The sequence below is a fragment of the Heloderma suspectum genome, chromosome 15, assembly GCF_057233095.1.
Source record: "Heloderma suspectum isolate Gila_16-S chromosome 15, 16-S_ref, whole genome shotgun sequence".
Taxonomy (NCBI): Eukaryota; Metazoa; Chordata; class Lepidosauria; order Squamata; family Helodermatidae; genus Heloderma; species Heloderma suspectum.
Genome location: NC_139472.1, coordinates 9,492,775 through 9,516,588, shown reverse-complemented (window position 1 = coordinate 9,516,588; position 23,814 = coordinate 9,492,775). Strand labels below are relative to the sequence as shown.

Sequence of the window (23,814 nt, the reverse complement as noted above, 5' to 3'; positions counted from 1 at the left end):
GTCGCCACCAGTTTACTCGCACTGCTTTTCTTTTTTTTGCCTTCACGTACACTTACTTGTATCCCTCTGGTTAATCCCCCCCCCTTGCAAACGCACACACCATTCCCACCTTCCCTGCTTTCTCTGCATCTCCTTCCTCCTGGGTCCCTCTGGTCTCACATTTCCTTTCGGTCATACATGCCGCCTGAGCAGGAGGTTTCTGAATTCATGCAAACAGGTGTTTGAATACTTTTATTTATCTTTGCGGAATCTCCGCGGAGTGGAGCTGGCTGGACAGAATTTCGGGGGGAGGGACAGAGCGCCTCCCCCCCACCGCGAATGTCACTCTTCGAAAAGGTGAGTGACTCGTACATCCCTAGCCGCTGGTGCCATCTTCCCTGTCAGTCCGCCACCTCGGGGCCAAGGGTGATGCTGCTGTTGGTTACTCGGATGCCATACCAGCCTGCCCAGAACTGCGTGTCTTGGCCTCCGTGACGAAACAAGATGTGTCGGACGCCGGGACAGTAGTTGTGAAACGTGTATGAAGCCTGAAGCCGAGAGAGAGTGGAAATAGTTTGGATTCTGCAAGCTGCTTTCTGGTCCCTATCGTGTCCTGCATGAAATCAGGTGTCAATTTAGTCCACCTTTCCCCAACACCCTCTAAATGTGCTGGACTACAGCTCCCATCAGCTCCCCCACTGGCCGAGGATCATGGGAACTCTAGAGAACACCAGGCTGGGGAAAGCTGCGTTCGGCACATGTGAGCTATGACGGTCTTGCAGCACGAAGATTTTAAATTTTTCAACTTGGCCAAAGACGCCCAGTGTTTAATGGTTGTGAATTGCCCAGGGAACCTCGGCTATTGGCCACTATAGAAATTTATTTAATTACTTGGTACGTAAGCAAGCAAGCGGCTGTTTCTGGAGCTGCGCTGAGGGCGTGGAAATTTGAGCCGAATCCGTGCACACACCCCCCCCCCGGCACACGCACACAGGTACTTTACCTCATGCCACTCCGCGTCGTTCCATTGCTCAATGATCACGTCTTCAGGGGCAAATTCACGGAGGACGATGTAGTCAGCTGACAGAAGCTTCACGCAGAGTTGGTAACGGCAGCCGCAGTCATAACGGGCTGCGTACCTGGGGTTATTTTGAGAGGATGATACGAGGACATCAAGCATTAGATCAGGGGTAGGGAACATGCAAGCCAAAATAGCTAGAGGGCCACAAGTTCCATCAGCCCCAGCCAGCACAGCAGGGTGTCTCTCAATCCCAGGCACTGGGGAACACGAGGAGAAGGATGCTCTTGCTTTCATGTCCTGATTGTGGGCTTCCCATTGGGGAATCTGGCTGGCTGCCAGGGGGAGTTGATAGGCACTTAAAAGATTCGGGGGCTCAGGCCCATAGGACGCAAAACTCCCGGAAACACACATATGCTAATATATGTCGACGTATGCAAATCTAGAAATAATTACTAGGATTTGTTTACATTCACAGTAGGCAACACCAGCCAATTAATTTATCATCCAAATCACTGCATGTACAATTTTTTTTTCCAATTAATTTGCACCTTGGCCCACATCATCCCAAACCAATGGAGAAAGTCAAGCTTTTTCTAAACTTAATTGCCACGCAGGGGAAGATTTTTTTTTTTGGGGGGGGGTGTTAATCCCAGCTGCAAATCCCCCTTGAAAAATCATGCCCCGCAGGGCAATTAAGCTGAGAGAAAAAACCTTCCATTGCCAACAACTGACGCTCGGGGCCCTGGGAAACAGATTTGGGGTCCTGGGAAATAGAACTGGGGCCCTGGCCCCATGAGCCCAGGCCTAGCAATCTCCCTGTTGGACGCTGTGGGAACAGAACCTTGGATGAGAGACAGACCAGCCTTTGGTCTGACTCTTCATTTTCCATGCTCTCCTTCACTGATTTTCTCTCCCACCCCTCTCCCCAAATCTACACTTACCAGTCCTTCACCACAATATCAGGCCTGACTTCGTCCATCAGCTGGTCCCAGTAGCCATGATCCTTTAAGGTGATGATCTGGTTTTTGATGCAGGCCCTGAGGAGGACACAACCAAGCCGTTAAGTGCGCTGCCTGGTGCATTACAATTTCCGGCCTGCTTCCCCGACATATGCTCACAACTTCTCGTTCTTACCTCTATTCCATATCTTCATGAGCTGAGCTAGAGCTCTCAAAGAGCTGTGCCCTGGAAAGACTATGTCTCAGATTAAGAAAGGGTGTAAGGACTAGGAATGGGCCAACATGCCATGTGTGAACTTTTGAGAGTCTACAAAGCTAGCCAGCCAGCCAGCCGCTCCACTAGGAAACTCTATTCCATACTGTTCCTAGGTTTCCCAATTCCTCCCAATGCCAAAAAGCTGGTGTTCTGCACCCACTAAGCATATTCTAAGCACCTGATTCCTCCCACCTTGTGCATGGAAGGTGCTGTTTTGTCCAGACAAGGACCAGCACGTAGAGAAGGGCAATTGTTGGATTGACTCTGGGTTGTTTGAACCCCAAACAACCCAGAGTTCTTGGTTTGGATGTCACGCAACAACCCCAGAATGGGGCATTCCTGGGTTGTTAACTGAAAGCAGAAGCAGGCGACAACCACCATGGTTACTCACATGCAGGTGCTCACAGATAACCTGTAGTTTGTTAACCATGGTTTGTTAACTGTGGGTAGTTTCATCATCTGAACTGGGTCGCGGCCTCCCACAGGCCAGATACCAAGTGCGTATTTTAATTCTATGCAAGTCTCTGGAATGTTGACTCCATTGACTGACTTTTGGGGTGGGCGGGGGAAGCTCCAAAAATGACTGGTGGGAGGGGGACAGCCCCCTTCATAGGACCCTTAGGGCACCAGGGTCCTTGGTAGGGAATGGGAATTTTTCCCACCCCTGAGCCATTTTTCTGGGGAGGGGAGTTGCTGGTTTCCCTCCCGCTCTGCAAGTCAGTGGCAATATCACTCCATTTTGTGATTAGCCACTCCCCCATGGCAGCCATTTTGTGGTCATGCCCACATGGATATTGCTCCATTGACCTGCATGAAACAACAGGCTGGATTAGCTCTGTCTGCGTGTGTTTTCTGTGCGTGTGTTTTCGGTGCATGCACTCCCCCTCCCTCCCTCTCTCTGTGAGGAAAAATATAGATAGAAAACACACAGACACGTGCAAAGAGAGTGTGACTGTGGCGCTAACATTTTGTGACTAGCCACTCCCTCACAGCAGCCATTTTGTGGTCCCGCCTACGACACTTAAAAACAAACAAGCAAAAACAACTCCAAGTGTGCCTGCGGGGCCCAAGCAGCTGGGAACTGCTGAATTTTAGCTCGGGCACAGACACAATCCTCACCCGAAAGATGTGACAAAGTATTTCTGAACGTCTGGATGAGGAAAATCCCGCCCGAGATCTCCAGGAAGTGCCTCGATCTTCCACTCATCCCCTCCATTGAATTCTTTTTCCCAGAAGTCAAAGCCCGCTGTGGGAAAAGGCAACCAAAAAAATAAAAATAAAAAAGACAATTAAACGGGAGCGTTGAACCTTTTTCAGCCCAAGGGCCGAATTCCATTATGGAGAAGCTCTCGGGGGCCGCATTCTGGTGGTGGGCAGGGCCAAAGGAAAAGGGGGCAGGGCCAAAATACCAGCATATTGCAGCTTCAAGCTCTTACGGCCAGCAACTAAGCCTTAGGAGAGGCATTTCGACCTTTCAAAATAGGGAAAAACCTGCACAAAAGCTGGGAAACCACCAAAGGATTGGTGGTTGGGGGAAAGGGATTGGGGTCCCTATGAAAGCCAGATTTGGCTCCCATGCCTGAGGTCCTGCACCTTGCCATAAAAGGAGAGGCGATGAGGGGGAAGTGGCAGCAGAAACTTCAGTCTCTTGTGGTGGAAGGAGAAGACATCCTGGAGCGATGCAGGCCTTAGAACAGAGGTAAGGAGATTCCAGTTCCCATCAGCCCCAGCCACCAGGGTCGATGGTCAGGCTTGATGGGAGTTGGAGTCCAAAACACTATTCCCCCTTGCTGACAGTAGAAATACAAGAACAACAAAATTTAATGACCAGCAATTTGCTGCCCTTTCACAACACCCTGGATCAGCTGCCTCAACGCTACCTAATGGTAGGACCGGCCCTGTAATAGGCAGCTTTGGATTCTGCAAAGTGTCATGTCCTATATACACACACACACGTATATACATACATACTTATTTGATTTATTACCTTTCTATACTGCCTAATAGCCGAAGCTCTCTCCATTTGCTCTACACACAAACTTACTTTGGTATTCTCTCTGTGTGTAAAGCAGGACTAATCAATCTGGTACCCTCCAAATGGTTTGGACTACATCTCCCATAATGCAACCACTGGCCATGCTGGCTGGGAATTATAGGAGCTGTAGTCCAAAAGACGCAGAGGGATTTCTATGTAGAACACACAGTGTTTAACAGTCATTCTCTCAGCCGGAGAGGAACAGTAGATCTGTGAGTGGGGATCGGAGATTACTAACAAAGAATTAGACCTTTAGCTAAACTACAATTCCCAGGATACTTTGGGGGGTACTACAGGGGCCCGGAACATACCTTCTGCACAAGGATTCTTGATTAAGTTCTTCTTCAGGGTGCAGAGAAAGTAGAAGTTCCTCCAGTCTGGGACGCTCCTGTCCAGTGTCTTGGGATAGTATCCTTCTTCTTGGCACTTGCGTTTCCACAGGCTGGGAAGGTCCACCAAGTCCCGCCACAGGAAGCAAACCAGACGGCAGCTGCGAACCAGGTCCCTGGCAGGGACTAGAATCAACACATCCATCAGGACGTCTTCGGGCAAGTCTCTGATATTCACCATTCTTATTTGGCCGACTGCAAAAGAAGAACCGAGGGAGAGAAAGAAACCGAGAAAGAGTCAGACCGAGCAGCATAAACAGGAAGGTACCCTACGCATGTACAGAAACACCCCTTTTCTCAACAACTGCCGCACGCATCTACACATTGGCCACATCGATGGGGTGGGGAGATGTCTATCGGGGACATATTAGTGCTTGACAGTTGGGTAAAACCTCCACGGTTAGGAGCAATATACCTGATAGTGGAAACAATCACCAGAGGGCAGGCCATTGTCTCCATGCCTTGCTCACGAACTTCCCGGAGGCATCTGGGTTGGCCCTTTGTGGGTAGGGGCATACTGGAGTCGATCAGCCTTTCCCAGCCGGTTGCTGTCTAGAATCATAGAATCATAGAATAGTAGGGTTGGAAGGGGCCTACAAGGCCATCAAGTCCAACCCCCCGCTCAGTGCAGGAATCCAAATCAGAGCATCCCTGACAGGTGGCTGTCCAGCCTCGTCTTGAACGCCTCCAGTGTGGGAGAGCCCACCACCTCCCTGGGTAATTGCTTCCATTGTCGTATTGCTCTAACAGTCAGGAAGTTTTTCCTGATGTTCAGCCGGAATCTGGCTTCCTGTAACTTGAGCCCATTATTTATTTATTTTATTTTACTTTACTGCATTTATATCCCACCTTTTTTCCTCTCGCAAGGAACCCAAGGCGGCTTACATTACCCTCCTCCTCTCCATTTTATCCTCACAACAACAACCCTGTGAGGTGGGCTGGGCTGAGAGTCTGTGACTGGCCCAAAGTCACCCAGTGAGCTTCCATGGCTGAGTGGGGACTAGAACCTGGATCTCCCAGCTCCCAGTCCAGCCCTCTAGCCACTACACCACGCTGGCTCTATTCCGTGATTATTATTCCATGTCCTGCACTCTGGGATGATCAAGAAGAGATCTAGACGGCTTGGACTACAACTCCCAGCATGCTGGCTGGGGCAAGGGTAGACTAGATGGTGCTTTGGGCTTATCCAGCAAAGCCAGTTCGTTCGTTCGTTCGTTCTTTCTTTCTTTCTAACATCTATATCCCATCTTTTTCCCTCTTGCAAGGAACCCAAGGTGGCTCCTCCTCCTCTCCATTGTATCCTCACACCAACCCTGTGAGGTAGCTTAGGCTCAGAGCCCATGACTGGCCCAAAGTCGCCCAGTGAGCTTCATGGCCAAGCGGGGACTAGAACCTGGGTCTCCCAACTCCCCGTCCAACACTACACCATACTCGCTCTCAAGGCAGTTATAACTAATGTGGTTCTCCCCAATCAGGACCAGACGCTGGGGACAAACAACAGAGGAGGAGACATGCATTTTTTATTGAAGAGCTTTTTAACCCATCTTTTAATACACTCCCTTCACAAGGTGGCTTACACTATTACAAAAACATGAACGTACAACTACATGAACAGACCCGTACACTGTGATCTGCATTTAAGGCCCTCCTCTGGGAAGCCTCCTCTGAGGGAAGCTTGGAGGGTGGCATCAAGGGAGAGGGCCTTTTTGGTGGTGGCTCCCCATTTGTGGAATAGTCTCCCTCAAGGGGCTGCCTGGCGCTAACATGGTCATCTTTTCGGCACCAGGCTAAAACTGCCCTCTTCTCTCAGGCAATTGGCAGCATAGAATGAGTCTCTTGATTGTCTCTGGCTGATTTTTTTAAATTGTTTCAGATATATGTTGTTGTTATTTGTTTTACGTCAGTATGTGAAGAGTTTTTCTATTTTACATAAATGTATTTTAACGGTTTTTCATTTTTGTGAACCGCCCAGAGAGCTTCGGCTATGGGGCAGTATAGAAATATAATACATTAAATTAAACACATACACGTTGGTCTACAGTCTTCCTTTTTTTGAAGTCAGCTGTGATGAGGCCGTACCTGTCTCTTTGGGGACAGAGATCCAAAAGTGTGGGGCCACCACTGAAAAAGCGCCATCCCTGGAGACCACCAGCCTGATGGCTCTTACTGGTGGGCCAGGGAGTAGGTCCTCTGATGCCGACTGTAAGACTAGGGAAGGCTCATAGAAACATAGACCACACCGATGTCTTGCTTATTTTATTACATTTCGGTATTTCTAATGGAAATTGTTTTTAGCCATTTTAAATTTTGCATGTTTTACTAATGCAGTTGTAAGTCTGCTTGGGTCTTTTTAAAGAGAATGGCAACTTATTATTATTATTGTCCTTCAGATCATGTAGTCCCAAACCATTTAGGGCCTTAAAAGCCAAAACCACTTGAATTGAATTTTTTGCCCTGCTGGTGGCTTCCTGCTTGCTGTCGGATGGACCTCTGGAACCTCCCTGAGCAGGGGCAGTACACCCAGGATTGCCAACATCTCGGGACGATCGGGAGAAGTGCACACTTATTGCCCCATTTCTGGGCTGTCTGGCAGATACTGGAACTCCATTGACAAGAGTGTGGAACCTGTGCCCTCTGGATGTGGTTGGACAACAACTCTCATCATCTTTTCCCACTGGCTGGAGCTGATTGGAACTGGAGTCCAACAACATGTGGCAGACCACAAGTTTGCCACCCCTGCTGTAAATGGAACTTCCTACTTATTTCTGGCACCATCCCACCCACCCCTTTTGCGGGATAAAGCTAACAGCTGTTTATGGAGAAATCCAGAACTTAGCAATTATTTCTCTCGTCCTTCCTTCCTCCCTTCCTTCCTTTCCTTTCCCTTTTCTTTTCATTGTAGCACAACTGTGACTGGGTTCAACATCTTTCTGCCACCCTTCTCCCCGAAATCCTAGGAGCAAAGATGAGAGAGTCCAACCTCTTGCTCTGCCTAATGCTAACATGTCTTTCTCTGTGGGAAAACGTGATTTTTTTTTAAAGGGTTTTCTTTTCAAAATGCTCTGCCAAAGCAAAAACATTTCAGCATACTTATCACCATATGGCAGGTGTGTGTGTGTGGCAGAGAGGGGTGTGTGTGTCTGTTTGTGATTTTACAACAGCGCTACAATACGGTCCAGTGTTATGATCCAACACCTCAGAGGCTTTCCGTGTGTGTGTGTAAGTAAGAAAGGAGGGGCTGAAACTACTGAAGACGGCTGACGCACTACAGGCTTGCAGTGTACTCCAGAGTTATTATCTCCATATCACGGGATTTTGTCAGCTGTGTGTGTGTCTGCGTGCATGAGAGAAAGACTGCTCACACCAACCCTGCAGTGTTGTCCACTCTTAATACTGCAGGCTGGCGCTGAAGCTGAGAAACAGCGCGACTCACGTAGGCCTTGCACTATTGTCTGGCATCGTTATGTACTCGGGGCCCGAACAATATATATTTAGTGCAACCATCAGAGCTGTTCCAAAGCTCTTCAAAACGCTGCGGCCCCCCACTCGAACCGCTGTCCCGCCTTTCACTGGGCCGCTTTTTCCGGCTGTCTGGCCCCTTGGGCTTCTAGCAGGGGCGTATGCCCAAAGGGCCTCCCGCCAACGACACTCCTCAGACAGCAGCCAAGACCCGAGCAGACGGCTGGGTTGCAAGCAGGAGCTCCCTGCTAATTTCACTTTCCCTTCCTGGAAAAGACGAGCGTGGGGCACCCTCGTGGCCAGCCCAGCCCAGCCCAGCCTCCCAGTCCCCCTCCCCATAAAAGAAATCCCAGCGCCCTCCACCCGTGTCGACTGCAACCCCCATGCCGTCAGGGGATGATGGGGATTGTAGTCCAAGGCGTCCGGAGGGAGAGCCTGATGTAGCCTTTTCCCTATCTCTCTGTTTTCTTTCTTTCTTTCTTTCTTTCTCTCTCTTTCTCTCTCTCTCTGGGCTCTGCCCCTGCCAGACTTTCGGCATTCTCACGTGCACAGCTGTCACGCTGCGCCAGCTCAGCCCTGGTGCAAAGCAGTCCCGCTGCCCGCGTTGCTGCTTGGCTGCCCCCCTTGCCCCATGCAAGCCCTCCTAGGGGTGCGTGTGTGCGGCGGCGGCGGCGGCGGCGGCGGCGTTACCTGCGCTAGGAGCGGGAGGGGAGCGCCAGGCGCGTGAGCCTCCGCCCCGAGGAGCCTCCAGCAGCAAACATGAAGGAGGAAACGCCGCGGATCCGGCAGCGCGCAATACGACACGGCGACGGAAGTTCCGCCTGGCGCCTCGTCCGGGCAGGCTCTCGACCAACCAAGCGGCCGATCCCCTCCCTTCCTTGCACGACTCAGAAGAGGACTGCCAAGACCGCAGAGATAAGAAACAAGTAGAGGTGGGGATCTGGTTCATTGGCTACGGGGTCTCTGAGGACCCCGTATTAATACGGTATAAAGGTATTAGGACACCTTTAAAAAACAACAACTCTAAAATCGTTTGAAAACCCCAAGGAGCAGAAAGATGGGGTGGGAACGGGGAAACGCAGCATTTTAATGTAGCTAGGTGGTTGCTGTTGTTGTTCAGTCGTTCACTCGTGTCCGACTCTTCGTGACCCCATGGACCATGGCACGCCAGGCCCTCCTGCCCTCCGCTCTCTCCCGGAGCGTGCTCAAGTCCATGTTCATTGCATCGGTGATGCTATCCAGCCATCTCGTCCTCTGCCGTCCCCTTCTCCTTTTGCCTTCAGTCTTTCCCAGCATCAGGGTCTTTTCCAGGGAGTTTTCTCTTCGCATTAGGTGGCCAAAATATTGGAGCTTCAGTATCTGTATTCAATATTCAGTATCCCCTGCGTGTTGTTCAGTCATTCACTCGTGTCCGACCCTTCGTGACCCCATGGACCATGGCACGCCAGGCCTTCCTGTCCTCCGCTCTCTCCCGGAGTGTGCTCAAGTTCATATTCATTGCATCGCTGATGCTATTGGCTCAACAATAGTACAAGCAAGAAGTATTGGAATTGTCATAGATCATAAGCTGAATATAAGCCAACAATGTGATGTTCCTGCAAAAAAGGCAAACACTATTTTGGGGTATTTTTGCAAACATTAATAGAAGCATAGCTTCCAAATCCTAGGAAGTACTAGTTCCCCTCTACTCAGCACTGGTTAGGCCTCATCTGGAGTACTGTGTCCAGTTCTGGGCACCGCACTTTAAGAAGGATGCAGACAAGCTGGAGAGGGTTCAGAGGAGGGCAACGAAGATGATCAGGGGACTGGAAACAAAGCCCTGTGAAGAGACACTGAAAGAACTGGGCATGTTTAGCCTTGAGAAGACTGAGGGGAGATAGGATAGCGCTCTTCAAGTCCTTGAAAGGTTGTCACAGAGAGGAAGGCCAGGATCTCTTCTCCGTCATCCCAGAGTGCAGAACATGGAATAATGGGCTCAAACGACAGGAAGCCAGATTCCGGCTGAACATAAGGAAAAACTTCCTGACTGTAAGAGCAATACAACAATGGAACCAATTACCTGGGGAGCTGGTGGGCTCTCCCACTCTGGAGGCATTCAAGACGAGGCTGGACAGCCACCTGTCAGGGATGCTCTGACCTGGATTCCTGCATTGAGCAGGGGGCTGGACTCGATGGCCTTGTAGGCCCCTTCCAACCCTACTATTCTATGATTCTATTATTATCTATCTGAACATCCTATGCATGTTTAGATAGAAAAAAGTCCTACAACTCCCAGCATTCCCCATGCTGGGAGCTGTAGGGTTTTTCTTCCCCATGCTGGCTGGGGCATGACGGGAGTTGTAGAACTTTTTTCTGTCTACACATGCATGATTGTGCCCTTAATATGGAGTTGTCACACAGGTTGAGCACAGAAAGAAAATGGGAGTTCTTGACAACTGGGAAGCACCAAATGCTTTAGTTTGGGGGTGCAAAACCTCAGGTGACATCCAGCCCTCTGGGGTTCCCAGATGGCCATGCCCCCTTCCTAGCCTCACCCCTATCCCTGACCAATTGTTTGCATCCTCCCCTCCCATAATTCTAAAAGGTTGAATGCCTCGCCAAAGGCTTAGTTACTGGCAGTAGGAGGTTTATGCTAATATATATATATATATATATATATATATATATGTATATGTGTATGTATGCATGTGTGTGTGTGTATATATATATATATATATATATATATATATATAAATAGGCCTTTGGCACCACTGGAATGTGCCCCAAGCTGAGAGCATCTGCAAAACAATTTGGCCCTTGGGCCGAAAGAGGTTCCCCACCCCTGCTTTAAAGGGGTGCCAGGCCTGCCTGCTTTCAGAGCCTGAAGTTTTATTTTGTTGTGTTTGACAGCCAGCGACGCTCATGGGACAAATAGCAAGGGGGCAGATCTATAAAGAAAGTATTTCGGGGGAGCGGAAAACATCTGAATTTGTCTGCATTTGAATTTGAGAGGGTGTGCAACCAGTGCGCGAATTCAGAGGGCAAGAAGAACATCCTGCCTGGAATTGTGAGGCAGGTTAGCGGCTGAGGGACTAGCCTAAAGCGAACCTCAGTGAGGATTTGAACCCAAGTCTGCCCGATCCTAGTTGGACACATTAATCACTAGGCCACAATGGCTCTCAATCTTGGAACACAGCCCGTTTTTTTTTGGCTGCAACGACATCTCGATCCCACCACGTCAAAAGCTGCCCCCTCCCATTATGTCCCATTCCTAACTACCCAATCTGGTTTCCCTTGGTCCCTGTTTCCTCTATGCCTCCCTTGTAGATGCTTGACTTCTACAATGCCTTGTCCTGTGTCCCCTGCTGCCAATCCCCTTTCTTACCTCTTGTGATCACCCACTTTCTTAGACACCCCCTGACTAGTCTTACCCCTTCCTTCCATCGTGCCCTTTTGGCTCCTTGTCCCTCGCATCCTATATGTTTCTGGAAATAGAGCGAGGGTGTTTTGGAATCATGCAAATAGACACTGGAGTCTGTTGGTACCTTAAAGACATTTATTCTGGCAGAAGCTTTTCATGCACCATCAGCAGCCTACTTTGTCACATGTATGAAGCAGTCACTGAAGTAGGTAGGGATACCTCTTGAACACAGAGAGAAGTAAGGAAAGTGTGTGTGGGGGTTGTTTTGTTATTTTTTGCCAAGGTGAAATCCAAAGGCTAAACAAGGTGAGAGGCAGCTGTTGGCATCATATTACTCTTCTGAGCACAAAGGAATGATTATTTTATTTACTCAGAAGTAGAGAAAACCCCTTTGCTAGTCTTCTGCTGGCTGAAAATATCTCGGGTTAATACAGTGGTACAGCTAGGTAACTTCAGACCCTAGACGTAAAGGTCTGACGCTCCTCTCCTCCTTTAGATGGCCATATGTAGAAATGTACGGATTTTGTTTAATCCATTGCATCTGTGTTTCACAGATTGTCAGGCATCTTAAATTTTGTCAGCCTCTCATTGACAGAAACGGGCTTTTGTAGGGATGTACAAGAATTTAATTCCGCTTGCGCAAAGTTACTGCAAGTGCACGTTAGCGCAAGTACAAATTTGTGTAAATCCCCTGCAAAAATAAACAAGCCTGCAAGCCTGCAGAAACCACATGTCTTGGGAAAAGCCTGTCTGCTGCAGAGTGTGCAGGTCGGATTCATAGAAATCTGAACTTGTTTGAATCCATTGTGGATTTCTCTGATTTCCCAGGCCACGTGTATTACTTCCGTAGTGAAGCACACAACTCATATTTCTCTCCCCACACTCCCACTGCCATTCCATGCTTTTAAACTGCTTCTACATTTCTGATATGTCAGAAGAAGAACAAAACTGTTCACCAACCCTGATTTAAAAAAACAGACAAACCTCTGAGCATGTGCAGGTTTGCCTCTTAAATCCACAAAAATCAAAGCACCATCATGATTACAGGAATCAAATGGAGTTTGCTCCTGTTGTTCTCTGAGTGGCCATTTGGGGGGGGGGGCAGACCCCTGGACTTGGGCCCAGGGGTCCAGCCCTAACTGCACCATGGGGTCAAGGAACAACTTCCATCTCCCTCCAAATTGGCCCTTCTATAAAGATCCCTGAAGTCCTGCTGGCTTAGTAGGCAGAAATGTTGTGGGCTCATCTACAGAGAACAGCTGGAAACATACAACTTGAGAGAAGCAGACGAACATCTGAAATTGGGACTGAAACTGGAGTGCAAATTTAGAGGAGCGGGGGAGCTCTTTCCTGGATTTGCAGAAGAGAATGAAAATACTACAAGGGCCCTTTTTATTTTGGGAGGGAGCAATCCTATGGCCGCTAGACAGCCATAGGATATGTTGTTTTCCAGGAACCGACCTCGTCCCACTTCTGCACTGCCTCAGAGGCAGCACGGAACAGCCCCGTCCTCCGCGCTCGCAAGAGGAGTGCAGAGTGGCCAAAAAGGGGCATGTCTGGGGGTGTTCCAGGGCAGGGAGGGTGGAAATGCCTGTACAACACATCCAACGTGTCATACAGCAGCCTCCTCCCCTGCTTGGTCCCCCCATGGCTAGACAGCAAAAATCGGCTACCTAGCAGAAAATGCAGGGTGGCTGAAGCATGGAGGGAACGATCCCCTCCCATGCTTCTCCTGCCTTGCATTGGATAGGTGGTCACCTCCGAGTTTGTATAGGCGGTCGCCTATCTGAATAGGATTGTGCCCTAAATCAATTTTCATGATCGTCAATGAAGTTACTAATCACGACAACATGAGGGTACTGGATATGAAGGAAAATAAAATGGGCTAAGGGTGATACTAGTGTTAGTTATTCTCATCTTGCTGGACGGCTGCCCGCTCGAATTTTGGCCTTGGTGTTGGAACAGGATGTGGCGGATTCCAGGGGGGCAGGCATAAAAAATTTTCGTAACCTGAAGACGAGAGAGAGAGGGAGGGAGGGAGGGAGGAGGGATAGTTGGGTTTGGGAGGGTTTAATTAATTAATTAATTTTAATGCATTAATTAATTAATTTTAATGCATTTGTATCTCATCATTTCCCTCTTACAAGGGACCCAAGGTGGTTTACATGGTTGCCTTCCTCCATGTTTTCACCCCATGAAATGTTATTTTATTTTGACATAAAGTTAACAAAATAAAGGCCACAAAAAGAAGAACATACATAATAATAAATCAAGATCACTAAAGAAACAAAGGCATTCACTAATTATACAATCAGGGCCAGAAATATTGGAACAAGAATAACTGTTTTGACAGTTGGCCTCTGTACACCACCACATTGAAGTTGAAAGGAAACACACCCAGTGGGAGCGAAGTCAGGACTTTCAGATGTAATTCAAGGGGTGTGACAAAAGTGGGGCACTAACCATTCAGGAAGGACAGCCAGTGGCATACACACACACCCATCATTGGTGGCTCATAAGTAATGGAACAAACCAACATCATTTCAAACTGAAGGATCGCCTTTAATACCTGGATGAAAATCCTTTGCAGCCAATGACTGCCTGAAGTCTGGAACCCATGGACATGACCAAATGCTGAGTTTCCTCCCTCGAGATTCTTTGCCAGGCCTTTCCTGCAGCTGCCTTCAGCTGCTGCTTGTTTGTGGGTCTTTCTGCCTTCAGTCTTGTCTTCAGTAAGTGAGAAGCATGCTCTATTGGGCTGAGATCAGGTGACTGACTTGGCCATTGAAGAACATCCTACTTCTTTGCCTTGAGAAACTCTTGGGTAGCTTTTGCTGTATGTTTTGGGTCATTATCCGTCTGCAGTATGAAGCAGTGTCCTATCAGTTTGGCAGCATTCGGCTGAATCTGAGCAGAAAGTATAGTCCTATGCACTTCAGAATTCATCCTGCCGCTTTTATCAGCAGTCAGGTCATCAATAGACACCAGTGACCCGGTTCCATTGGCAGTCATACATGCCCATGCCATAACATTGCCTCCGCCATGTTTGACAGATGATGTGGCATGCTTTGGATCATGAGCTGTTCCTTTCCTTCTCCATACTTTTCTCTTCCCATCATTCTGGCACAAGGTAATCTTGGCTTCATCGGTCCAAAGAATCTTATTCCAGGACTGGGCAGGCTTTTTTAGGTGTTTGCTGGCAAAGGCTAATCTGGCCTTTCGGTTCTTGAACATTACCAGTGGTTTGCAGCTTGTTGTGAAGCTTCTCTATTTACATTCATAAAGCCGTCTCTTGACTGTAGATGTTGACAATGACATGCCTACCTCCTCAAGAGCATTCTTGACCTGGCTAGATGTTGTGAAAGGGTTCCTCTTCACCATGAGCAGAATTCTGTGGTCATCCCCTTTAGTTGTCTTCCGTGGTCTGCCGCCAGGCCTTTTGCTGTTGCTGAGCTTGCCAGTTAAGTCCTTCTTTTTCAGGATGTTCCAAACTGTTGTGTTGGCCACTCCCAATGTTTTTGCTCTCTCTCTGATGGGTTTATTTTGTTTCCTCAGCCTAATGATGGCCTCCTTCACTCGCATGGATGCCTCTTTGGACCTCATGTTGGGAGTTCCAGTGAACAGCTACCAAATGCACTCAGAACCACCTCCAGGCCTTTTATCTGCTTGATTGGTCATGGGGTACCCAGGGAACAGGCCACACCTGGCCATGCAGCTGCTTGTCAGCCATTCGTTCCATTACTTCTGAGCCACCAACGATGGGTGTGTGTGTGTATGCCACTGGCTGTCCTTCCTGAATGGTTAGTGCCCCACTTTTGTCAAACCCCTTGAATTACAGCTGAAAGTCCTGACTTCGCTCCCATCTGGGTGTGTTTCCTTTCAACTTCAATGTGATGGTGTACAGAGGCCAACTGCCAAAACAGTTATCCTTGTTCCAATATTTCTGGCCCTGACTGTCATTCTAAGTCTATAACCGACATGCTTATGGAACATCGACAGTAAAAAGGCCTATGTAGGAGCTCGGTACCTAATGAAAGAGCAAAAAGACAATTACACAGCATACAAAAGAGTGCGTGCGAGTGTGTATGATTTTGAGTGCATGTACGTATTAGTCAGAAAAAGTAGCACCAACTGTGCCTGGCTGGAATTTGATCAAAAGGTTGAAGAGGTTCAACACAGGAAATAAATGGAAACCATGGTGCCGTAATATCTTTCTTAAAGTTAGGAGTTTGAGCTGGTATAAAGCGACTTCCTATGTACCATGTGGTCAACTGCACAACAATTATGGCGAAGGGCGGAGGGGGAATTGGGTTTAAAGATAAGCATCAAAGCAGTAGCTCATCAAATCCCACCTCCAATAACTGTTTTAGGGATGAACAGAGGGCTCAGCAAGCATATACTGTAGCTACAAGCAGATCTAGCTCTGAGGAACTTCCTTGGAGGAAGGCCACAGGTAACAGGGTCCCTTGAGATGAATACCCAGGCAGACATTGGGAGGAACAAGGTTAGGATCCCTTGCTTGCTGCACTTGCAGAGTAGGTTTATACATCGTCATAGTCTCCCAAATTTTATCACCCCACTGCCCTTTGGTTGGTTGCTTTGGAGATTTCCAGTAACACGCTGTACATGACTTTGCTTATCCATGCTTAATTGCTTAAGGCAGTCTCTATGCAGGAATCTAGGATCACTAGGTTCAAAAAGATGAAGAAGCTTAGCTTCAGGCATCCTCCAATATTTTATCCATGCAACAACCCTGTGAGGTAGGCTAGGCTGAGAGTCAGTGACTGAATCAAAGTCACCCAATGAGCTTCATGGCTAAGTGGGGACTAGAACCCAGATCTTTTGAGTCTCAGTCCAACACTTTAACCACTACACCACACTGTTGCAGCCTTTGGTGATGGAAGGGATGGACCCAACACCCTCAAGAACCATTTGCTCCAGCCCAATGCACACTTTCCACCAGGGGAGGGGTTTTATTTTACCTTAACCCATTCTTCTTGTTCCCAATCTCGTTTGTGTTCCCAGTCGCTTTCTCTGATGACTTTGAAGTCTGCCGACAACAGCTTCACACACACTTGGTGGCTACAGCCGTGGTCACCGTGAAAACTATTTGGGAGGCAGGATGGGGGACAAGGGACAATCAGAGAAGCATGCATTTGGCACATGAAGCATCCCCGTTTTTAGTGCTTTTAGCTGGCAGTAGAAAGAGAAGAATTTCATGGTGGCATGGTTGCTTCTCAGCATTTCCTGGCAGGGCAATGGGTTTTTTTTTATTTATGTATTTATTTATAGTATTTTTAGCTGCTCCTCAGCCAAAAAAGTCTCCCTGAGCAGCTTACCATCAATCAGTAAAACAAGATGCTCCCTGTCCACAGGCTGACCATCTAAAACAGACACAACACACAAGGAAAAAGGGAGGAGGAGGGAGGAGGAAAATATTAAGCAGACTTTTGGCAGGGCTGGTGGAATGGGTTTTGTGCAGTTTTTTCCCCATCTTAAAAGGCTGAAATGCCTCTCCTAAGGCTCAGCTACTGTCAGCGAGAGTTTTAAGCTAAAATAGGCTCTCTTTTTTGTAGTTTGACCCCACCCCTTTTATCTTCAGCTCCGCGCACACCGGAATGAGGCCTCTGAGAGCTTCTTCGAATTGGTATTTGGCCCCCTGGCTGAAAGAGGTTCAACACCCCTGACTTAAGGTCCCGGGATGGGTTGGTTCACTGTAGAAGCAACTCAACAGCTTTGGCGCTCTCCAAGGACCTGCAGCCCAGGGCCAGTTAGACGGAATCCTCCATCTAACCAGCTGATTGCTTCTGCCCATTGGATTTCAAGGGTCCCTTGGGAATTTTGTCTCAGCAAAAAGGGCCCTCACCCATGTGTAGCCAAAACAGGATTCTGTCTTCACTCACAAATCATTCACCACAATCGTGGGCCTGGCCTCATCCATCAGCTGATCCCAGTAGCCGTAATCCTTCAAGGTGATGCGCTGAGACTTGATGCAGATCCTGAGGCAAAACCAAAAGCCCTTAAGAACCCCCCTTGCTAACCCAGCATTTGGGACTGTGTGTTTAAGGGGGTCAGCAACTGGCGACCCTGGGCCAAATCTGTCCGTTCCTGGTTTTTCCCATTCTAAAAAATTGAAATGGCTCTCTTAAGGCTGTGTTCCTGGCAGCCAGAGATTTAAGCTACAATATGCTGGTATTTTGTATGTCCCCCGCCACTGGAATGTGGCCCCCAAGGGTTTCTTGGAAATGGAATTTGGCCCCGAGGCTGAAAGAGATTCCACACCCCTCTTGTAAGCTGAAGTAACATAGAGTACAACCAAATGCATGAAGATCTGATCAAGCGGTGGTTACAATGTCTCAAGCAATCTGTTTGTCTCTTTGTAATATTTAATTATTTGTTTCTATAATTGTGTATTTAATAAAGCATTTAAAAAATAAAAAGCTAGAATAATGTATTGGTCAAACTTTACAAATGTTATCCAGAACAGCAAAGCCTGCTCTTAAATTATTATACTTCTGTTTTTCTCAGGTACTAATTTAAGCCAATCTAAACATTATTTCCTCTCCTCTGGAGAATTCTGGGAAGTGGAGTTCCACAAGACAGGCTCAGGATCACTATGTCATGACACTCAGAACTTCTCCAAAATTAAATTCAGTGCTCAGGCTGAATGAGGTACCACATCCCTGATATCTACCCTTTTATGATTGCTGCATTTTTTTAATTTCGGGTGGGTGGGGGAGAGACAGGCACAGAATGTCACTTCTGCCATAAGGCTTCCCATGGGAGAGAAATGGGGAACCCCCTCCCCTGAATGAATTTCACGTCAATTGCGGGTATGATCCTCACCCCTCATGTACTGCAAAGCATTTTCCAATCAGCTGATGGCATCTATCTTTCACTTTGTATTCGGTGTCCCCTTTAGCATCCCTCTGAAGGAAGTCATACGTTTGGATTTTCAACGACTGATCTTCGGGCATTTCCTTGATTTCCCACCGGCCTCCTGCAGCTGTCTTGATTTCCCAGAAGTCAAAGCCTTCTGTGTGGGGTTGCAGGGTGGGGAGTGGGGGAGGGAGGAACAGTGAAGGGAGAGGTGTTGAGAGGGTGGCTGTAGCAGATGGGATAGTCCCTCCCAGGAGGAGAAAGACCTCAGATACTGGAGCAATGCAGGCTGTTTGATCAGATTTTTTGCAAAGTCTGCTTTGGTAAGCAGGATGGACAGGTTAGTGTAGTGGTTAGAGCCAGTCATGTAGCAGTCAGTTTGGAGGCGCAGGCGGTCATCATGACAGTTTCCATAGCCACCTCCCCAACCCCCCTAAGGTGCTGGCAGCTGTGTTGATCCAGATCAACAAACCAGTTGGAGCAGTTTACATCTCCGGCAGGGTCTTTAGTAAAGCTAATGGTTCTGAATTGCCCATTAAGCCACCCCAAAATACTTTACATTACAATAAAGAATATATTGTTGCTGGGGAAACTCATTTTAATTAATTAATTAATTCTGAAGTGGGACAGCCCCAATCCCAGCAGGACTATACCAGACCATTTCATAAAATCTCTTGTGAATCAGCTTTCTGTCCCGGAATTTCCCCCCTCTCAACAAACAGGGACACACCTTCGCCACAAGGGTTCTTGATCAAGTTCTTCTCTAGGTGGAAGAAAATATAGATGTCCATGTCTGGGTCATAGCGCTTCTCTTCGCACTTGCGCTTCCACAGAAGTGGCAAGTCCACCAGGTCTCGCCACTGCAAGCAAACCAACCTGCAGTTGCAAACCAGGTCCCTCGAGGGGATCAGAGACAGCACATCCAACAGGATGCCTTCAGGCAAATCTCCAATGCTGGCCATCTTCCTTCAAAGAGGTCTCAACCATCTGCAAAGATGAACCAGGAGAGAAAGAGAGACAGACAGACAGAGACAGAGACAAACACAGGAAAGGGAGATTGCCACACTAAGGCGATGAGCGGGAAATAGACAATGATTAGATGTGGTATCCTTGACATGAAAACTGTCTCCAGATGGCAGGGAACCCCAAAAAGAGAGTGACGAACCCGTTCAGATCTTGTCTCTGCCACGTAGATAGTCTTAGGTAAACCGCTCCCTCCAAGCCTCATTTCTGAAATTGCGGGAGTGGGGGGTGGAGGGAAGGAAAGGAACACAAGAACTCAAGAAGAGCCCTGGTGGGTCAAATCACAAAGCGCTGTTTAGTATGGGATTGTTCTTACATGTTTTGCTTGGACTTACTAGCCACTGTAACAGGGGCGAGAAACTGGTGGCCCTCCAGATGTTTTGGCCTAGAACTCCCACAATCCCTCACCTCTGGCTATGTGGCTAGTGCTGACATCAACCACCCTGTGGGAAAGAAGGAATGAGGGGGACAGGTGGAAGCAGAGGGAACATCAGGGCTTTCTCCGCTTGGACTCCCCCCCACCACATCCTACCCCCATGACATGAGAAGCAAAGCAGAGCCATTCCGCCAGTCCCACTGACCATCTACTTGATGTTTTCCTTCTCCCTCCACATCACCTTTTCCTTGTGTGCCATGTCTTTTTAGGCCTTAAGCCTGCAGACAGGGACTTTCATATCGTACTGATTGATTGTAAGCTGAAACTCTTTTTGGCTAAGGAGTGACATAAATATTCTTGACATAAACAGATAAACGTCTGGTTATAGGTCTAACTGGGAGGCCCTGGATAGGATAAGATTTTTTTTAAGTCCCGAGGATCTCAGCAGTCCCAAACAAGTAGGCAACCTAGTGTCCCCACACCCCTCAATGTGTTGGACTACGAGTCCCATAAACCTCAGCCAGCATGGCTAATGGCCAGAGATGATAGCAGCTATAGTCCCAAACATCTGGAGGATGCTAAGTTGTCTGTCCCCTAAACCAGCTTTCTCCTCACCTGGTGCCCTCCAGAAGTTTTGGCCTTCAATTCCCAGCATTCCAGACCATTGGCCATGCTGGCTGGGGCTGATGGAAGTTGAAGTCCAAAACATTGGGAAGGCTCCTGGGTGTGGGAGATGACCTTAGACCAGGGGTGGGCAGAAAATAGATCTCCAGATGTTTTGGCCTTCAGCTCCCAGCATTTCTGCCCATTGGGCCATGCTGGCAGGGGCTGATGGGAGCTGAAGTCCAAAAATCTAGAGATCTGCCTTCTGCCCACTGCTGCCTTAGACAATGCTCCATGCCCATGGCAAAACTTCTAAGGGTGCGATCCTATGCATGTTTAGACAAACAAAAGTCCTACAACTCCCAGCATCCCCCAGCCATCCATGCTGGTTTTGGGATGCTGGGAGTTGTAGGACATTTGTCTATTTAAACATGCATAGGGTTGCGCCCTAAGTCCATTTTTAAGCTGTTGGTGCCCCCGAGAACTTGGAGAACTCTCCAAGTCCGCCGATTCCCCTTCCCACAGACTCCATAAGGATGCGGACAGTTGGCAGTTAAGTGGGGGGGAACAAGAAAGGGGCACTCTGTACACGTTCAGAAGCACCATCTTTCTCTGTCACTGCCCTTGCAACGCCTTTTGGATGTACGGGTCTGCGAGGCTGCCAGCTGGCCAATCCTAACCAAAGACCGCCCCTCGCCCCGAGGCCCCCCCCCCCCAACACGGCTGCCTTGGGAGCACCTCCTCCCCAGATCTCTTTGGGGCTTTACCTGGGCGAGGGCAGGGCAGGACACTGAGGCCTGTGGTACGTCCGAAAGGGCAAGAGGTCCAGTCTCTGCACGGCTCAGGAGCCGGAAGAAGACACCCGAAGTGGTCCGATTCGAGATGAGGCAGCAAGATGCTGAGAACCGGAGATGCTCCGCCTGTTCGCTGCATCTCGCCTCCTCGGGGCTGGATTGGCCAGGATGCATTGCAAGGGCGGGGAAGCGGAGAAGGGAATCCCGGGAAAGACTCCTTTGTACGTGATGGCGCAGGTCTCTAGTCCTCATGATGGACCCTTTCAAGGGGTTCCTGCACAGCCAGATGATGTGAATTTGCTCCGAAGTAAGTGTGCTCCGAAGTAAGTGGTCTCCTAGGGGGGATTACTCTTAGGTAAGACCCCAGCTTCTGAAATGATGCATCTGGCCGGAGATTTATTCGTACCTAACCAAGTTTAAATCGTAAGGAAATTCATTCATTCATTCATTCATTCATTCATTTTAAAATCCGTATTGTATTTTTTATTGGTATTTTACCATCGGCTAAGGCAAGATATACAGCGGAGGCTTCAATTTCGGTGGGGCTTTGAATCCATTCTGGATTTCAGTCAGAACCAGCCAGAACTTTAAAGGAGCTATCCAAGGTGCTGAACCCACTTTGGGGATAGGGTTCAGTGCGTTGGACAGCTCCTTTAGAGTTCTGGCTGGTTCTGATTGAAACCCAGAATGGATTTATAGCCCCAGCCGAAATCGGAGCCCCAGCCTCCACTGACACCTCTTATGTTCCGAATCATACCGAGTGGTGTAGTTCAGTATGTTCAGACTCTGGGTTCTTTAGATGGCCACTTTCAAAGCAAAAGTAGCAGTCATTTATTTATGTACTTATTTATTTCATTTCTATACTGCCCAATAGCTGACACTCTCTGGGTGGTTCACAAAAATTAAAACCAAAAAGCGCAGGATAAAACAATATAAAATATATTAAAACCACAATATAAAATGCATTAAAACCACAATATAACCATACAACCAGAATAAAACTAGAATAAAACCTAGCAACAATGCAGAAATTTAAAATACAGATTTAAAACACCAAAGCTAAAAGACCAGAAAGCTAAAATGCTAAAATGCCTGGGAGAATAAAAAGGTCTTCACCTGGCACCAGAAGGAATACAACGTAGGTGCCAGGCGAACCTCACTAGGGAGCTCATTCCACAGCCGGGGTGCCACAGCAGAAAAGGCCCTCTTCCTAGTAGCCACCCGCCTCACCTCAGAAGGTAGGTATTGTGTTGATTCCTATTGTTTGGGTATATATATATATAATCCCAAATAATAGGAATCAACACAATGCACTCCTTTGCATTTCTTACATAAGAGCAGCCATACATAAGCTGGATTTTTGTACTGTGCTGCTTCTCACTGTTACTTCTGAGGAGATATGGAGGGGGAGTGGCTGTGGGGATGCTGATGTAAAGAGGTGGATTTTGGTTGCTCAGAATTTACTGCCTGTGCTTACTCCTGAGTAATCCGGGCCTTCTTACTTGTGAGCATAAATGTGAGGATAGATTTCTGTACTGTACTGCTTCTCACTTCTTAGTAGGTATGGAGAGAAAGGGGTATTTGTGGGGATGCACATGGAAAAAGGAGGATTTTGGATGCTTTTCTGTGTGGCTCTGGGGATTATATTATTATTATTATTACTCTTATTGCTATTATTACACTGACTGCTTTTCTTTGTTGTTGCACTGAGGATATTATTCTTATTCTTATTCTTATTCTTATTCTTATTCTTATTCTTATTCTTATTCTTATTCTTATTCTTTGCAAAGAGGTGGATTTGGGATGCTCTCAAAACTGGCTGCTGGGTTCCAAAGACTGCTTTTTGTGTGGCTCTGAGGATACAGTCATCATTATCATCACCTATTATTTTGTGTTACTGTGTGGATGTCCCTCCTTCCCATTTCAAACCCATGATCTTAAAGAAGTGCTTTTGTGCGGCTGTGTGACACCCCTCCCACTTCTGCCACATCCCCCTGACTTTGCATATGTGAACTTGAAGTCACTTGATTCAGTTTCCTGCTCTGTGCAATGCGGGTTGTTGCATCAGAGTTCTTTTATTGTATTAAACATCCCCCTTTTTTCTACCTCTATGCTCTTGGCTTTTCTGGCATTCCTGCTATATTGCCCTGAGTTTCGCACAGACATTGTTAAAAGTACATCCACCCTCCCAGGCCAAACCCAGTTGGCTCCACAATGAATTTCACTCACTTTCCCCTTGTACCAGAATTGTGTGGTTTGGTCTCCAAGGAAAAGGAAAGGAAAGGATCCTCCTGTGCAAGCACCGAGTCATTGCTGACTCTTAGAGGGATGCCGCTTTCACTGGCGTTTTCATGGCAGACTGTAGCAGGGTGGTTTGCCATTGCCTTCCCCAGTCATGACCACCTTTTCCCCAGCAAGCTGGGTCCTCATTTTACTGACCTCGGAAGGATGGAAGGCTGAGTCGACCTGAGCCGGCTACCTGAGACCCGGCTTCTGCTGGGATCGAACTCAGGTCGTGGGGAGAGTTTCAGCTGCAATACTGCCGCCTACCACTCTGCGCCACACGAGGCTCTTTTTGGTCTCCAAGGGAGCCTAGAATTTGGGAGAGCCTGTTTTGCAGAATGGGCAAGAAGAGGGGTTG

At 48.1% G+C, this 23,814-nt stretch overlaps 2 protein-coding genes across 3 annotated transcripts; both read right to left on the bottom strand.

Annotated features, from left to right (window-relative positions):
- Positions 1 to 38: 38 nt before the first annotated feature.
- Positions 39 to 8,929, bottom strand: LOC146335307 (F-box only protein 6-like). 2 transcript variants are annotated; one of them, XM_084821856.1, is made up of 7 exons: positions 8,789 to 8,929; positions 5,055 to 5,191; positions 4,562 to 4,834; positions 3,335 to 3,461; positions 1,942 to 2,037; positions 983 to 1,118; positions 39 to 527 (listed from the first exon to the last, which is right to left on the bottom strand). In XM_084821856.1, exons 3-7 carry the CDS (start codon positions 4,818 to 4,820, stop codon positions 381 to 383), a joined length of 765 nt encoding a protein of 254 aa, XP_084677982.1. In that variant the 5' UTR covers positions 4,821 to 4,834; positions 5,055 to 5,191; positions 8,789 to 8,929; the 3' UTR covers positions 39 to 380. The 2 variants fall into 2 exon arrangements, with proteins under 2 accessions (XP_084677982.1, XP_084677981.1); XM_084821855.1 differs by lacking the exon at positions 5,055 to 5,191.
- Positions 8,930 to 11,617: 2,688 nt separating this feature from the next.
- On the bottom strand, positions 11,618 to 21,310 carry LOC146335306 (F-box only protein 6-like). The gene is made up of 6 exons (XM_084821854.1): positions 21,147 to 21,310; positions 19,108 to 19,364; positions 18,345 to 18,534; positions 17,402 to 17,497; positions 16,481 to 16,604; positions 11,618 to 13,508 (listed from the first exon to the last, which is right to left on the bottom strand). The coding sequence occupies exons 2-6, from the start codon at positions 19,337 to 19,339 to the stop codon at positions 13,335 to 13,337; spliced, it is 816 nt and encodes a 271-aa protein (XP_084677980.1). The 5' UTR covers positions 19,340 to 19,364; positions 21,147 to 21,310; the 3' UTR covers positions 11,618 to 13,334.
- Positions 21,311 to 23,814: the final 2,504 nt, after the last annotated feature.